Here is a 14,690-nt window from a genome sequence, read left to right as displayed (position 1 = left end):
GCACTTACCGCCTCCTCAAACTGGCGCTTGTAGCTCTTGACCTTGCTCTGCAGCTTGTCGATCAGGTCCTGCATCCGTGTCAGGTTCTTCCGGTCTTCCTCAGCCTGCAAGTGCCCCAGCTCCGTTAGCAGGACCCCAGCAGACCCCGATACCTTCATCCAAGAGTCCCGGTGCTGCTGGAGCCCGCCACACACGCACACAGCACCAGCCCAGTCCCCTGGTGCCCCCTTGGTGTCCCAGCACCCAGCTCAGGAGGCGCTGGGAACGGGCAGAAGGACACAGAGCAGGGGGGCCGTTGTGGCAGGGAGAAGCCTGTCCTGCCCTTGCTGGTCCCCGCAGAGCCCGGGACGAGCGGGGGCTGGGCTGCACCAGGCTTGCCATGGGGGTTACTGGGTAATGCAAGAGGCTGAGCGCCGGGGGAGCTGGGCCAGGGCCCGCGGGGCTGCAGCTGTGACGGGTGCTGCTGTACCTGGTAGCTCAGTTCCTTGATCCTCCGCTCGTACTTGCGAATGCCCTTCTGGGCTTCAGCCATCTTCTTCTGCTCCGTATCCAGCTCTCCTTCCAGCTCCCGCACCTGCAGGTGGGTAAAGGCCAGCTCAGTGCTCTGCTCCCTGGCCCCAGCCCCAGCTGAGGCCACCTTCCCAGCCCAGAGAAGCCACAGCAGAGGCTAAGCCACTCCAAGCAAGTGCTGGGAGCCAGGCCCAGGCTTGCAGATCCTCCGGGACTGTCCCTCACTGCCCCACGGTCCCCCCGTGACACAGCCTGGCCCCAGAGGGACGGGGCCCCAAAGCCTGGTGCCACAGGGGCTAGGGCAGCACCAGGAGCCAGCTCCTGGGGGGACAGCCAGGGGTCTGCCCCTGCCTCCTCACCCTGGCCTCCAGCTTCTGGATCTGCTTCTTGCCCCCCTTGAGAGCAATCTGCTCCGCTTCGTCCAGGCGCATCTGCAGGTCCTTGATGGTCTGCTCCATGTTCTTCTTCATCCGCTCCAGGTGGGCACTCGTGTCCTGCTCCTTCTTCAACTCCTCTGCCATCATGGCAGCCTGCAAGGTCGAGAGCACAGAGGCATCACCACAAGGCCAGGCAGCCCTGCCAGACACAGGGGCTCAACGGAGAAGTTCTGAGACCCTATCCTCCCCCCCCCCCGGGGTGCTGGGCACGCTTGCTGAACCATACAGCGCAGCCCACACCACACTCACATCCGTGATAGCCTTCTTCGCCTTCTCCTCAGCGTTGCGGCACTCCTGCACTGCATCCTCCACTTCACTGCTCAGCTGTGAGATGTCTGTCTCCAGCTTCTTCTTCTGGTTGATCAGGCCCGTGTTCTGTGGACAGAGCGGGTCCAGTGTCACAGGAACTGGCTGTTCACTGTGACCCCACTACCAGACATGCTCCTGGCTCTCCAGGGCCAGCAGAGACACTGGACATGGTGGTCACTCACCTGGGAGTGGAGCAGGTTGACCCTCTCGGTGGCCTCCAGCAGCTCCTGCTCCGCCAGCTTCCTGCTCCTCTCCGCCTGCTCCAGCGCTGCCCGCAGCTCCTCCACCTCCGCCAGCAGCAGGTTGTTGCGGCGCTCCAGGGCAGCCGCCTGCTCCTTCAGGTCGTCGTTGTGGCGCTGAGTGTCATCCAACTCGATTTGCAGGTCCTGCCAGGCAGCAAGGGGTCAGTGGGGACAGGAGGGAGCCAGGGCTGGCAGCAGGGACAGTGCTGGATCTGTCCCACCCGCAGCCGCCCAACCTTGATCTGGGCCTGGAGCTGGCGACCCAGTTTCTGGAACTCGGCAGCCTGACGGTTGGCGTGGCTCAGCTGGATCTCCATCTCGTTCAGGTCTCCCTCCATCTTCTTCCTCAGCCGGACGGCCTCATTCTTAGCCCGGGCTTCTGCATCCAGCGTGGCCTGCATGGAGTCCATGGCGCGCTGGTGGTTGCGCCTGCAGGAGAGACGATGCATCAGCCCCGTCCGCCCGAGGACTCCCAGTCCAGGGCAGCCCTGTCAGGGCCACGGTGCCAGCTCTGCCCCCACAGTGGTGGCCCAGCCTGTCCCTTCTCAGCGCACACCTCAGGTTCTCAAACTCCTCGTCCTTCTCCGCCAGCTTCCTGTCCACATCAGCCTTGATCTGGTTCAGCTCCAGCTGGATGCGCAGGGTCTTGCTCTCCTCATGCTCCAGGGCCCCCTAGAGACAGTGGCAGCTGTGGGAAGGCAGCCCCTGGGGGGGATCTCCCCAGCCACCCACCCCAGCCTGGCCTTGCCCCCCAGCCCAGAGCTACGGGGAGCAGGGCAGGTGGAGCCACCCCAGTGCCCTGCTGTGGCTGCACGACCCCCATGAGCGAGGTTGCCCAGGGGTTGCAGCCACACTCAGGACTGTCACCCTGCCAGCACAGTGTGGGTTCCTGCTCCAGCAGCACCCAGCCAGAGCTGCAGGGTGGGCCAGTGGCTCTTGAGGGCAGCAGGAACATCCAGGCATCAGTGGGAAACAAGGACCAACCTCAGCCTCCTCCAGAGCTGCTTGGATATCGCTCTTCTCGCTCTCCAGGGCTTTCTTCAGCTTCTCCAGCTCATGGATGGTTTTGCCGCTGAGACTGATTTGGTCGGTCAGATCAGCAATTTCCTCTGGCAGGGACAGAAGGGCAGTTGGTCAGGAACAAGTCTGTGGGGCCGGTCCTGTCAGGTGACCTCCCCATCCCCCTGCCCAGGCTTGGCTGTTGTCCCCTCAGCCCCTTGGAGAGCAGCTGAGGTTGTGCATGGGGACAATTCTGCAGTCTGAGTGAAGAACAGAGCGTGGGACAGGCACGGAGACCCACGGAGACCTGCTTGTCCGAGAGCAACACCCCCAAGCCAGTGTCAGCCACAGCCATGGCACTGTCGGCAGCAAATCACACACCATTTGGAAACAAGAGCCAAGTGACACCGCCTGTCTGCCCAGGGTGCCCCAGCGAGAGGGCAGGACACACCCCAGCTTCCTGGCTGGGCTGCTGCGTCCCTCCGAGAGATGGGCCAGCCTTGTCTGAGCAGCAAGGTCTGCTCCCTGCCTCCAAGGGACCCCCACCCCACCCCGTGGCTGAGGACAGGGGAGCCGGAGGCTGCCTGTGAGAGCAGGAGTCTGGGCAGAGAGTGCAGGAGGTGAGCTTCAGCCCAGTCCTACCCTGCAGGTTCTTGTTCTCCCTCTTGAGGGTCTCCAGGTTGTCCAAGGACTCCTCGTAGGCATTCTTGAGCTTGAAGAGTTCTGTGCTCAGGCTGCGTGACTCCTTCTGCGACGCCTCCAGCTCCGCCTGGGTCTCCTCATACTTCTGCTTCCACTCAGCCAGGATCCTGTCAAAATTGCGCTGCTTCTTGTCCAGGGCAGCGCAGGCGGAGTTGGCGCGCTCCAGGTCCACCGAGAGGTCCTCAATCTCTGTCTGCAGCCGATGCTTGGTCTTCTCCAGTGATGAGCACTTGGCGTGGGCGGCCTCCACTGCCTCCTCCGCCTCCTGCAGCCGGATGGCCAGCTTCTTCCTGCCGATGGCATCGAGGGGTGAGTGCCCCCAGCCCAAGCGCCATCCCACCCCACCGCTCCGAGGAGGGGAGGCCACAGCCTGCCCAAACAGCCTCAAACCCGGGCAGGAGGGTGCAGTCTCACCCCAGTGTCTGGGAAAGCCCCATCACTGAACAGAAACTTGCCACCTGCAAGGAACCAACTTCTGCCAGGAGACTTACTTGGCTTCCTCCAGCTCCTCTGTCCTCTGGATGGCATCCGTCTCATACTTGGTTCTCCACTGGGCCACTTCTGCATTGGCCTTGGACAAGTTCCTCTGGAGCTCACTCTTGGCCTCCACCTCCTCCTCGTACTGCTCCCGCAGCAGGTCACAGTCGTGCCGGGAGGCTTGCAGGGCATGGGCCAAGGCGTTTTTGCTCTGAGGAAGAGAGAGCTTGTGAGAGGAACAGCTGGTGCCAGGCGCCAGGACACTGGCCACGGCAGCGGGACTGGGGGCAGTGGGAGGAAACTCCTGTTTTTCCCAGGTTGAGAGCTGCCCTTGGGGCTCCTGTGTGCAGGGTATATCTCACCTTCCCAGTCCAAGAATCTGGGCCACTGTCACACTGGGACACATGCCCCATTCCCTAAGATCTGTGTCACTCAGATCAGCCATGGCCTGAAGCCTCACCTTGGTCTCTTCCTCCAGCTGCCTCTTGAGTTCCTCGATGTTCTGTGTGAACGAGGTCTTGCCACGGCTCAGCTGGTTGATGAAGGACTCCTTCTCCTCCAGCAGCCGACTAAGCTCCCCTGGGTTCAAACAGAACCAAAACAGCTACTTTGGGGCCAAGAGCTGCAATCCACGTTAGCTCGCACTCCCCAGAGCCTGCGGCCTTCAGCTGCATGGAGACCTCCAGCAGCCCCAGCTGTTCCCCCACCCAGGCAAGCTGGGGCCCACGGGCAGAGGGGCAAGCAGCTAAAGGCAAAGCGTGCCAGCTAGGGACCCCCCCTTCTGATGCCTGAGATCGCAGCACATCCCCCAGCACAACTAGCATCACCAGAGGTCCTCCTCCTTGCCAAGCAAGGCCTGGGGGAGGCACAACACAGACACCCCACTCCACTCCAGATGGAGCTCCTGCTATCTTTATTTTGCCCTTGGGAGGAAGAGGACAGTGCCTGGCCAAACCACAGCACCCCCCTACCCCACCCCACCCCCCGTCAGATGCCCCAGTGCAAGACCAGCCCCAGGGCAGCCATGTGTCCCCCGGCTGCCACCCTCACCTACCGTTCTCGGTCTGCAGCCTGGCCCGCTGCGTGCTCACGTCGGTCAGCTGTCGCTGCAGCTCGTCCACTTTGGACTTGGCCTCGCTCAGCTGGTCCTCATAGGTGCGGCACAGCTTCTCGGCATTGGCCTGCACGCACCGAGCAAAGCCTGGGTGAGACCCAGCTCTGGCCAGGCAGCACCGTTCTCCCAGAAAGTGCTCAGCAACTGCATCGCCCTGGGCCACCACAGCTGATCCCATGCGCACACAAGGCAGAGAGCAGGAGCCTGCCAGAGCTCTCGTGTCTCTGCTAAGCTAACAGGGGCTCTCTGCAGTCAGTCTCCCAGGAAATGCCTTCCCAGATCCTCCAGACTTGACTAGGACAAGCAAAGCATCCTACAAGCACTGCCATAGTGACATAGGGACAAGCTATACCTAGTGAAACAGAGGGACTTGGCCATAGCAAAGAGCTACGTAGGACAACATCCCACGGACGTGGCTGCGCTGGACACACTGCAACCAGTGGCACTGATGTACACGGAAGAGATGAACCTGCCCCGTACAGAACCAGTGCCCACCTTGTTCTTGGTGAGGTATTCAATGTTGGATGACAGGTCATCCACCTCCATCTTCATCTCACTCTTCTCCTTCTCCAGCTTCTGCTTGACACGCTGCAGATTGTCGATCTGCTCGCTCAGCTCCGCCACGCTGTCTGCGTGCTTCTTCCGCAGAGCGGCAGCCGTGGACTCATGCTGCAGGGTTGCCTCCTCCAGGTCCCGCCGCAGCTTCAGGAATTCTGCCTCCCGCTTCTTGTTCATCTCCAGCTGCGTGGCCGTTGCCCCACCAGCCTCCTCCAGCCGCTCGCTCAGCTCCTCCAGCTCCCGTGACACTTCTGCCCGCTGCTTCTCCACCTTGGCTCTGGCGGCACGCTCAGCCTCCAGCTCCTCCTCCAGCTCCTCAATGCGGGCCTGGCAGAGACAGAATAAGGCAGATACTCCAAGCACTGGCTGAAGCTCCAGCATCTTTGCTCTCCACAGCGGAGCAAGGTGTCTCCGCTGATGCTAGGGAGCAACAAGCCACCAGTCTGGAGCAAATGCTGTGTGAGGATTTTTGGAGGCAGGCACGCCTGGTGCTGCTTGGTAGGGTGTTTTGCAGAGCTCCTGCTCTCCTGTGTACCCAGCCATCAGGATCCCAGCTGACAGGAGCTTCTTTTCAGTGGGAACCTTCACACAAACAGCCTGAACATGGGGGCTTGTCTCTGACAGGAAGAAGCTCAACACACTAGATCTGGATCTTCAGAGTTTAGGCACTGGATTTAAGGTTTTAGTCTGGACAGAGAACTACCTCCTAGAAGCTGCTCCTCATGCTGGTGCTAGCATTCACCTCAACAGTTCATACTTTAACTTTCAGTCCATGACATTTTGGCAGAGGGCTTTGCTTCTGCTAACAGCCCCAGCTTTTTTCATCACTCTTCTGCCAAGATGTCCCTGTGCTCAGAGAGGGACTGGCCCCTGCAGATTCCCCAGTACCTTACATCTGATGGAAATTTAGGACCCCTGGGCTGTAGGAACAGTTCTTCCCACCATACCTGGAGCTCCTTGATCTTCTTCTGCAGCTGGGCCTCAGTCACTTGCCCATCTTCAATCCTTGAATTCAGTTGACTCATTTCAAAGTCTTTCCTGTACAGAAAGAAGGCAGAGCCTTTGGTCAACCAACGCTGTCCCGCCAAGTCCCTCTGGCTCCTGAAGCCAGAGGAAGACTGTTCCCTTGCACTGTAACACCCAGGTCCAGAGGAAAACCGAACCCATACAGGAAAGGAACTGCAGGGGTAAGAAGCAGCACAAAGGCTGCTCTGAGGGGGGGGGTGGAGTGGCCAAGCTGGCAGACAGCCTGGCTCTGAGGTTTTCCCTAGAGGTGTTGTTCTCCAGTTCCCCAGCAAGAATGGGACGTAAGTGCTGAAGCCTGTACTTGTAGCTGAGGTCCCAGCTCTGTGCTAGGATCCTGCCAGGCAAGTCTCTCCTCTCCAACCTCACGTACAGAGAAAGGTCTATAGTGCCCTGACCTATTAGTCTGTGCAGCTGACAAGCTCCTCAGCATCTCCGCACAGTGCCCAGGAAAACTAAGCCCTCATTTTACCTGGACTGATCAGGCCAGCCCGTGACCACATCCCAGCAGCCTCTGCAGAGGCCACACGTCCACTTGATTTAGAGGTGGGCACTGCCTGGCAGAGTAAGCAGGCAGCCCAGGCGCATATCACACACTCACTTTTTGAGTTTCTCCTCCAGCTGCTGTTTGTCATTCTCCAGATCCATTACAGACTCTTGTGTCAACTTCAGGTCTCCTTCAAGCTTCCGCTTTGCTCTTTCCAGGTCCATGCGGACTTTTTTTTCTTGTTCAAGAGAGCTTTCCAGCTGGAGAATGAAGGGAGAGATAGGATAGGGAGGGAAAGGACCCTCTGTAGCCCCAACCTTCCCCATGCCCATTGCTGTGGGAGATTTCCCAGCCCTGAGAGCTAGAGCTGTTTCCTAGTTGCTCTCCAGCCCCATTCCCTCAGCCAGGATTGCTCTCCGTGAGGTACTCCAGATCACCTCTCAGTTCAGGGGCAGTTTGTCAATGGGGTTATTCATCAACTGGCCATATTAAATGGGGATCTGATAATGATCCCACCCTCCAAATCCCATCAGGGACAGCCTCTGGGCTCTCTTGGAGCTGTGGCTCAAACCTCTCTCACTGCACCATCACTGGCCTATGACTCACGTCATCCACTTGCTGCTCCAGTTTGACCTTGGCTTTGGTCAGTGTGTTGACCTTGTCTTCCTCAGCTTGCAAGTCATCCAGGGCCTGCTGATGGGCCTCTTGCAGTGCTTTCTTCTCCTTTGTCAGCTTGGCAATGATCTCATCCAGAGCAGCCATCTCTTCAATCAGGTTTTTCACCTAGGTCAGTGAGGTCAAAAACTGAGTACATCTCAGAGAGAGGGGATGCAAAGCTAAATCAGCAGCCTGACTCATTATCAACAGCAGCTTGGTGCAGAAGAATGGCTGCAGAAGCGTGGCTTTAGAATCTCTGAAGATCTGCACAATCCAGGCCTGGTATTAGAATAGGCCTGTAATCAGAATTGTGCTGAAGTTGCTGTGCTGAAGTTAACAAGAAAGGTAGCCCTGAGCTACTCTTGAATCCTGAGACCAAGTAATTATGTTGTGCCAACAGGCCGTGGCTGTAACAAGCTACAGCTGCTGGGAAAGCAGGTGCAGGGCCAAGGAAGGTAGGGAGCGGTACGGGAATATAGGGAGTAACGAACTACAAGGCTGAAGCACAGCAACACAACTAGCTACATGGATAGAATGCTTATTTCAGTCATGATAATTAGGGGTGTGAGAACCGCGCGCGTTTAGAGACTACTAACCAATTACATTTCTGCTTTACGAATATGCATGTGTATCGGTTCTATATAAGTAGTCTTAGAAACTGATAAAGTTGAGCAAGATGCGTAACTCATATTGAGCGTCTTCTTGACTGCGACGAACCCTTCTTCCAACAGCTTGGCACCACATCAGCATCCATCCCCTCTCCCCTTGGCCAGGCTGGTTCCACCAGGTGGTTTGTCAGTGCCCCAGGTCACTTGCCATTGCACAGCACTGTTTGCCCATACCACTCGTGTGCAATGAGGCGGGACACCAGAAGGTTCTGCTCTCTCCCACACCTCTTTTTCCTCTGCCCTGTTCCAGCTCCCACACACCAGCAGCCTCGTCTCTGACGTTTCTCTTTGGTGCCCTCACAAGCACTGAGGCCCCAGGGCAAGGAGGCTGCACTCTGCGCAGGGGGTCAGTTACCTTGTTCTCCGTGGCATGTTTCTCCTTCTCCACCTTGGCCAGCGTGATCTCTAGGTCATCAATGTCCTTCTTCAGCTCTGCACACTCATCCTCCAGCTTCCGTCTCTTGGCGGTGAGGTCTGAGTTCATCTCCTCCTCATCCTCCAGACGCTCTGTCAGCTCCTTCACCTTGGCCTCCAGCTGAATCTTGGACTTGATCAGCAGGTCGCAGCGTTCTTCTGCATCTGCCAGGTTGTCTTGCTCCTGCGACAGGCACAGGAGAACCAGTGCTCACCCACCGCCTCAAGAGCATACCAGCAGGCTCTCAGCCATGCTTTCCTGGCCCAGAGCTGAAGCTCTCCTTGTGGAAGGGGCAGAGCACACTCAGGGTGCTCAGGTGTACAAAAAACCCACAGCTCTAGTCACTGCCCGTTTTCAAGGTCCATGGGACAACCACTAACACTAACCAGGGCTGAAAGGCTAGCAGCAACTAAATCTTTCCGGAGTTCCTCACTGGACTGACACTTCTGGCACAGAAACGGCACAGATTAGCCACAGTTTGGTGAGCAGACATCGCCATCCCTCCCACCCCCTTGGAAGGAGATCACGCCTTCCAGAGCCAGGGGAGCATGAGTTCCCACAGCAGCCCTGAGGTGGCAAGTTTGTGACATTGCTTCAGGTTTGCATCAAGTCTAACACTGCACTTCATACAGGTTGTGGCAATGAGGGGTCTCAGAACTGCAGGGGGCTGAAAGGGGCACCTAGCACACCCTGCTCCTTCTTCTACCCATGGACCCTGCACTGTCCTTAAATATCCAGGGAGAAGGGGAGGCACTCACTGCCTGCAGCTGGAGAGCCAGGTCATTCTTCTCCTGGATCATGGAGACCTGTTTCTCTTCCAGCTCCTTCCTCTTAGCCTCAGACTTCTCCAGAGCCTCCTTCAGCTTCTGGAACTCCTCCTTCAGGTTGGACATTTCCTTCTCAGTTTGAGCAGACTTGAGTAAAGGCTTGATCTTGAAGAACAGCTTCATCCAGGACCAGTTCTTGACAGCATTGAAGGCCCGGATGTTCCACTGGATGGTGTAGAGGGCTTCCCTGGAGGGATACAAGAAGAGCATCATCATGGGTGTAGATTCATTGTGTCCCATCACCACTGCAGCAGGGACCTGGCTTTTGTAGGCCTGGGCATGGCTCTATTCTTCCCCAGTGGGACAAATGGCAGCATGTTGAACGAATGGCTGCACATTGTCTGCACACTGTAATGGGATGGGTGGCATGGCCTGGATTTGAGCTCTCTTTGCTCTGCAACCCTTTGGAATCTTCCAGTGGAAACCAAAGGCTCCCTCCTCCACCTAGATACACTGACCCTCCCTGCCAGGGCCACGCCAGACCTCTTACAGGTCTGCCTCCATCCCTCTGGCCTTTCCCAACCACTGCCAGCCGTAGGCAAGTCCCACAGGTCAAACACACCGAAATGTGCAGAAGGATCAAGGAGACACACAATGTTCTGCCCCTTGCCCCCACAGCTCTACCTCCTGCTGATGATCCTCTGGTACTCGATGCGCATGAGGTGCCCGCGGATTCTGGCCTGCAGCATGGTCAGGATCTTGGCCAGACGCTCATCTCGCATCTCTTCCAGCAAGCCCAGCAAACCAGCCTTGAAAAACACCTGCAGGCAAGAGAGTGAGAGCAGGGTCAACAGCAGAGAGGACAGAAGGCTCAGCATCATCACTACATGCGGCCCAAAGCAGGGGTACACTCTGCTGGTTTCGGTCCCCTCCCTGCAGGGGCACACACGCCCAGGCTGCCCCGGCTGGAGGTGCACCCACAGCAGGCACAGCTGGGCACCAGATCTCCCTGCCCTGAGCACTGCATTCCCCAGCAGACACTAGCTGCTGTGTCAGGTGCTATGAGGTCAGGCAGCAGTGACCTTCTGCTCAGACCTGTTTCTTCCCAGCCTGCATCTTCCTCTGCCCTCCCTCCAAGGGCCACAGGCAACCTGCAGAGTGCAGGACTGCAGCAGGGCTGTGGCCACGCAGGCAGCAAGCTGGGCGCAGAGCACAGTGGGACTGCAGGGAGACAGGAGGGGACACGTCTCCCTCCCAAGGACCAGCTGCCTGGTCTCACCTTGGTATGACCAAATTTGTACTGCGAGTGGTCCAGCTCCAGGGAGCTCAGCAGCTTCTCTGTGGCCTTTCTGCTGTCCACAAACTTGTCATCCGGAATAGCTGCTGGATTCAGGATACGGTAGCTGCAGGGACACAGCACACAGAGGACATGCAAGAGAACCCCAGTAGAGCGTCGATGGCTCCACCATCATCCCCACACCCCAGTCATGGCAGTTCTCCCAGGAGCACGTCTCTGCAGCACAGGCTGGAGCTATGTACGACCCAGGAGTTCCAGGGTGCAATATGGGCTCTTTGCAGAGCAGACATCAGGGAACTCTGCCAGATCTTAGTCCCTGAACACAAGGAAGACTGTGAAGGAGGTGGCCACTGGCCTCACCATGCCTGGTCAGGCTCAGGCCAAGCAGGGTGGAGGGGGCAGCTGGAGAATGGTAAGGATCCCAAGGGCAGAGAGAAATCTGAGCCAGGACGGGAGGACTTGAACCTTGCCCCCATCCAGCTACACCAGCCCTGCATTCAGACCTCAAACATCACCAGCCCTGCTGTCTCATCACATCTGGCACCAAAATATCCACACCTGGCACCAGAGAGCCAGCAGCAGAGCTATCCCAAACTGTACATGCACTGGGCGTATTGTGGTAGTTCTGATCAGCCCTGCACAAGGTGGGGAGCAGGTCAGAGCCAGGGCCAGGCCGTGTCCCCTCAGAACACGCGTGGGTTGATGGGCAGGGAAGAAAAGGGGGTTACCGCTGCTTGAAGTCTGCATAGAGGATCCTGTTGGGGAATCCCTTACGGCAGATGCGGATGCCTTCAAGGACACCGTTACAGCGCAGCTGGTGCAGCACCAGGAAGGCATCCATGGCTCCTACGGGTGAGAACAAAGATGTAGCAGGCAATCATCCCAAGAGGACAGGGAAAATGGAGCTGCAGCACAGGCCTGAACTCTGGAAACAGCCATGGTTTTGAACACAGGTGTTAACTTGTCCTGTAGGCCTATGCTGAGCACCAGTGCTGCAGCCTCAGCCTCGGATGGTGGAAGCCAGCCTGACAGACTCGTCCGTGTCTGCTGTTCTACGCAAGTGTGAGGCAGCCCAACCATCAATGTACAGCCAAAACAGGAGCCTGGCAAAACTTATTTTCCCCAGTAGAGGAGACTGGCATGGGTCACAGGGGTTTCCACACTGAGACGGGGCCAGGTCCCCGTGGCAGCAGACCTGCTGCAAGAAAAGTGTCGGGGAGAAGGCAGGTGCAAAAGTCCCTCCCAGCTCCCACACGTGGATGTCACCCAAGGGAGCTGCTAGGGTGCTGACGCAGTCCATGCATACCTGGCGTCTTTGTCTCGTTGGGGATGATGCAGCGGACAAAGTGGGGCTGAGTGGAGCGCAGGTTGGTCATCAGCTTGTTGAGATTCTCCTGTAGGGCAGACACGGGGGATGAGGCATGAGGTGACAGCTCTGCTCCCCTACAACACTGTCTCCAGCCCCTTCCCCCCACAGGCAGGGAGAGAGCAGACACTGAGCGCCCCTTACCACTCTGTGAGAAAGGGGGAATTCCCTCCTGCTTGGCTGCTCTCTGTGCTATGCTGCCCAGGGACATCTCCAGCCCCACAGCAGGACAACTGCCTTCTGCCAGGGTGGGAGCAATGGCAGAGGGGACTGGGCTGGAGACATGCCAAACAGCATCTGCGGGTTTTGCTATGCCAGAGAGGAGCCAGATGCTTCCCGAGTGTTTGTAGGTAAAGTTTTGCTGCAGGGAAGAGCCAGGAACACAGGACTGAACGTATCCCTGGTATTACAGCTCTGCTGCTGCCCATCAGCCCTGTGCTCAGCACCCTGAAAATCTAGTGCTGGCATCCACACTGGTTGTGGTCCTCACCTCACCAGGTTTTCCCTGCACCTCCACAATGCTGCCCTCAGCCACGACAGAGGGCCCGGCTGACCCGGTCTGGGCCCCCCCTTACTCTCCAAGGCAGGGCTCAAGCCAAGACAAGGCCCTGCCTTTTTCTTGTGGGAAAGGCATCTGCACCCTCCATCTTTCCAGCCTGCCTTCCTCTCATACAGGCTCACCCTGTCCAGGGCCAGCGCGGGGAAGGGAGCACTTCCCACAGCTCCATGTCATCATGGGGCACCTTCTCACCAAGGCCTGTGACTTGTCCAGGAGGAAGAAAGTCACGTCTCCCTGAACGGGGGCTCTGACACAAGTGCTGCCCATTTTGAGCACCCTGTCACCACAAGGCTGTCATGGCAGGGCACAGCCTTGGGCTCACACAGCCGTCTGTGCTGTTTTCCAGTTGTTTAAGCTCTGGGGTGGAAAAATAACTCCTGTGGTGAGCATGGGAACGGGGGGGGGGGTGTGTGGTGGTGGTTATCCTGAGCTGTAAAATAGCTCAGGTCACCTCCCTGGACAGGACAGCAGAGAGCTGCCTGCTCAGAGACCTGCAAGATCCTCCTTCATTTTCTTCTGCCCAAAGGCTGTCCTTCCCGCTGACAAGAATGAGGAGAGAAGTAGCACAGACTTAAAGTGATGTTCATGTAATACATTATCTAAACATCACTACAAGTCTTAACTGCCGCTCTCTCAAAGGCGAAGGAGCTGCTGAGCAGCGCAAGCATCACGTGGGCAGAAGCAGCACAAGCCCCAGCTCAAAGGGAACCATCGTTCTCCCAGCCTGGAGCCTCGTGTCCTTCCCTAGCAGCACAGGGACAGGGCTGGGACTCTGCCAGGCACAGGCTCCTTGCCCAGGGATGAGAGGGTGTTAGGGTTTTTTGCCTAGTGGTGGTCCTGCAGGAGCCCTGGTGCTCCTTCAGGCCCCAGGAGCTCATGTGCAAGATACCCCAGTCTTGGCAGGGAAGTGGGACTGATACTGGGACACCGAGCGTGCTTCCCTCATGGCCTTGAACGAGGGGCTGGCTCTTACCTTGTGCAGCTGCGACACTGTTTGGAAAGAAGCTGCCTTTTTACGTTTCTCCTTGGTCCCTGGCTTGTGAGGTTCCTCTGTTGGGTTGAAATATTGATTAATTACGTCAGCAAAACATCTGCTCAACTGGGAGGACTCAGAGGCATTCCTAAACACCCCTGAAATGCCTGCAGCTCTGGCTCTCTGCAAAGCAGAGATGGTAGTGCCCTGCTGCAGAGCCAAGCCACAGACCACCATAAACACCTCCCACAGCACCCAACTCTGGGTGTTGTTCCTCAGCTCTTGGTAATAAGAGACCCCTTCACACATCCCAAGTCACAGGGCCACCAGGACAGCTCTAGGACAGCTCTACAGCACTGCACAAGCTCAGCCTGGCCCTAACCCTAAAGCCCCTAGGGCAGCGCTGCGTGTCCAGAGAACCCACCTACCCAGGTCATGGAGGTTTTTAGGGGTCAGTGTGGGTCTTCCCTTTGCCCAGGCTGCTGGGTGCAGGAATGCTGCACCAACAGCTCAGCGTGGGGGTGAGGAGGCTTTACTGCTAAGGGAGGGAGAGATCAAGGTCAAAAAAGGGGTGAGGTTGATCCTCACCTGAGGTAGAGCCCACGTAGTTCTCATAGAGGGAGGCGAGGAGTTTGTTCTGGGATTTTTGGAAGACAGACACCACTGTCTCATTCAGGGGGTCCTTGTTCTTGTCCAGCCACCCAACGATGTTGTACGGCACCTGCCACCAGAGGAGAGAGGCAAAGGTAAGGACGGCCCTGCAAGGGGGACAGTGTGAATGCTGTGGGAGAGCTGACCACCCCAGTGGTGGGACGTACCACCCCAGCATAGTGCACCAGCTCAAAGTGGGCCTCGTATTTCCGCTTCTTATCCGGCCGGGGCTTCTGGAAGTTGGGCGACTTCCCGATGTGGTTGTCATAGAGCTTAGCTTTGAACGACATGTCAGAGGCTTTCGGGAACATGCACTCCTCTTCAAGGATGGACAGGATTCCCAGTGGCTGCAGGGAGAAGGTGGTATAAAGAGATCTGAGCTCAGTGTTGCCATGTCCTATCCCAGAATGGGGGAGTCTTGGTGACACTGAGCAAGGTCACATCCTCTCCAGTATCCTAACAGGTTTTCTCTTTTTTAA

General features: G+C 57.5%; 1 protein-coding gene across 1 annotated transcript in view; it reads right to left on the bottom strand.

Moving 5' to 3' along the window:
• Positions 1-14,690, bottom strand: part of MYH7B (myosin heavy chain 7B) — a 28,713-nt gene that overhangs the window by 552 nt on the left and 13,471 nt on the right. The window contains exons 16-40 of the mRNA XM_055813436.1: positions 14,379-14,558; positions 14,149-14,281; positions 13,561-13,637; positions 11,969-12,056; positions 11,391-11,508; positions 10,645-10,768; positions 10,050-10,186; positions 9,357-9,612; positions 8,539-8,781; positions 7,465-7,641; positions 6,973-7,118; positions 6,296-6,386; positions 5,286-5,675; positions 4,731-4,857; positions 4,137-4,255; positions 3,691-3,887; positions 3,140-3,489; positions 2,483-2,607; positions 2,055-2,170; positions 1,735-1,927; positions 1,439-1,642; positions 1,197-1,322; positions 870-1,040; positions 470-574; positions 9-104 (exon numbers count right to left, since the gene is read on the bottom strand). Coding sequence (XP_055669411.1) covers positions 9-104; positions 470-574; positions 870-1,040; positions 1,197-1,322; positions 1,439-1,642; positions 1,735-1,927; positions 2,055-2,170; positions 2,483-2,607; positions 3,140-3,489; positions 3,691-3,887; positions 4,137-4,255; positions 4,731-4,857; positions 5,286-5,675; positions 6,296-6,386; positions 6,973-7,118; positions 7,465-7,641; positions 8,539-8,781; positions 9,357-9,612; positions 10,050-10,186; positions 10,645-10,768; positions 11,391-11,508; positions 11,969-12,056; positions 13,561-13,637; positions 14,149-14,281; positions 14,379-14,558 — 4,089 coding nt within the window. The remainder of the gene's footprint in view (positions 1-8; positions 105-469; positions 575-869; positions 1,041-1,196; positions 1,323-1,438; positions 1,643-1,734; positions 1,928-2,054; positions 2,171-2,482; positions 2,608-3,139; positions 3,490-3,690; positions 3,888-4,136; positions 4,256-4,730; positions 4,858-5,285; positions 5,676-6,295; positions 6,387-6,972; positions 7,119-7,464; positions 7,642-8,538; positions 8,782-9,356; positions 9,613-10,049; positions 10,187-10,644; positions 10,769-11,390; positions 11,509-11,968; positions 12,057-13,560; positions 13,638-14,148; positions 14,282-14,378; positions 14,559-14,690) is intronic.

The sequence above is a fragment of the Falco peregrinus genome, chromosome 9, assembly GCF_023634155.1.
Source record: "Falco peregrinus isolate bFalPer1 chromosome 9, bFalPer1.pri, whole genome shotgun sequence".
Classification (NCBI taxonomy): Eukaryota; Metazoa; Chordata; class Aves; order Falconiformes; family Falconidae; genus Falco; species Falco peregrinus.
The sequence above is the reverse complement of the archived record's forward strand: the minus strand, read 5'-3'. Positions and strand labels throughout refer to the sequence as shown.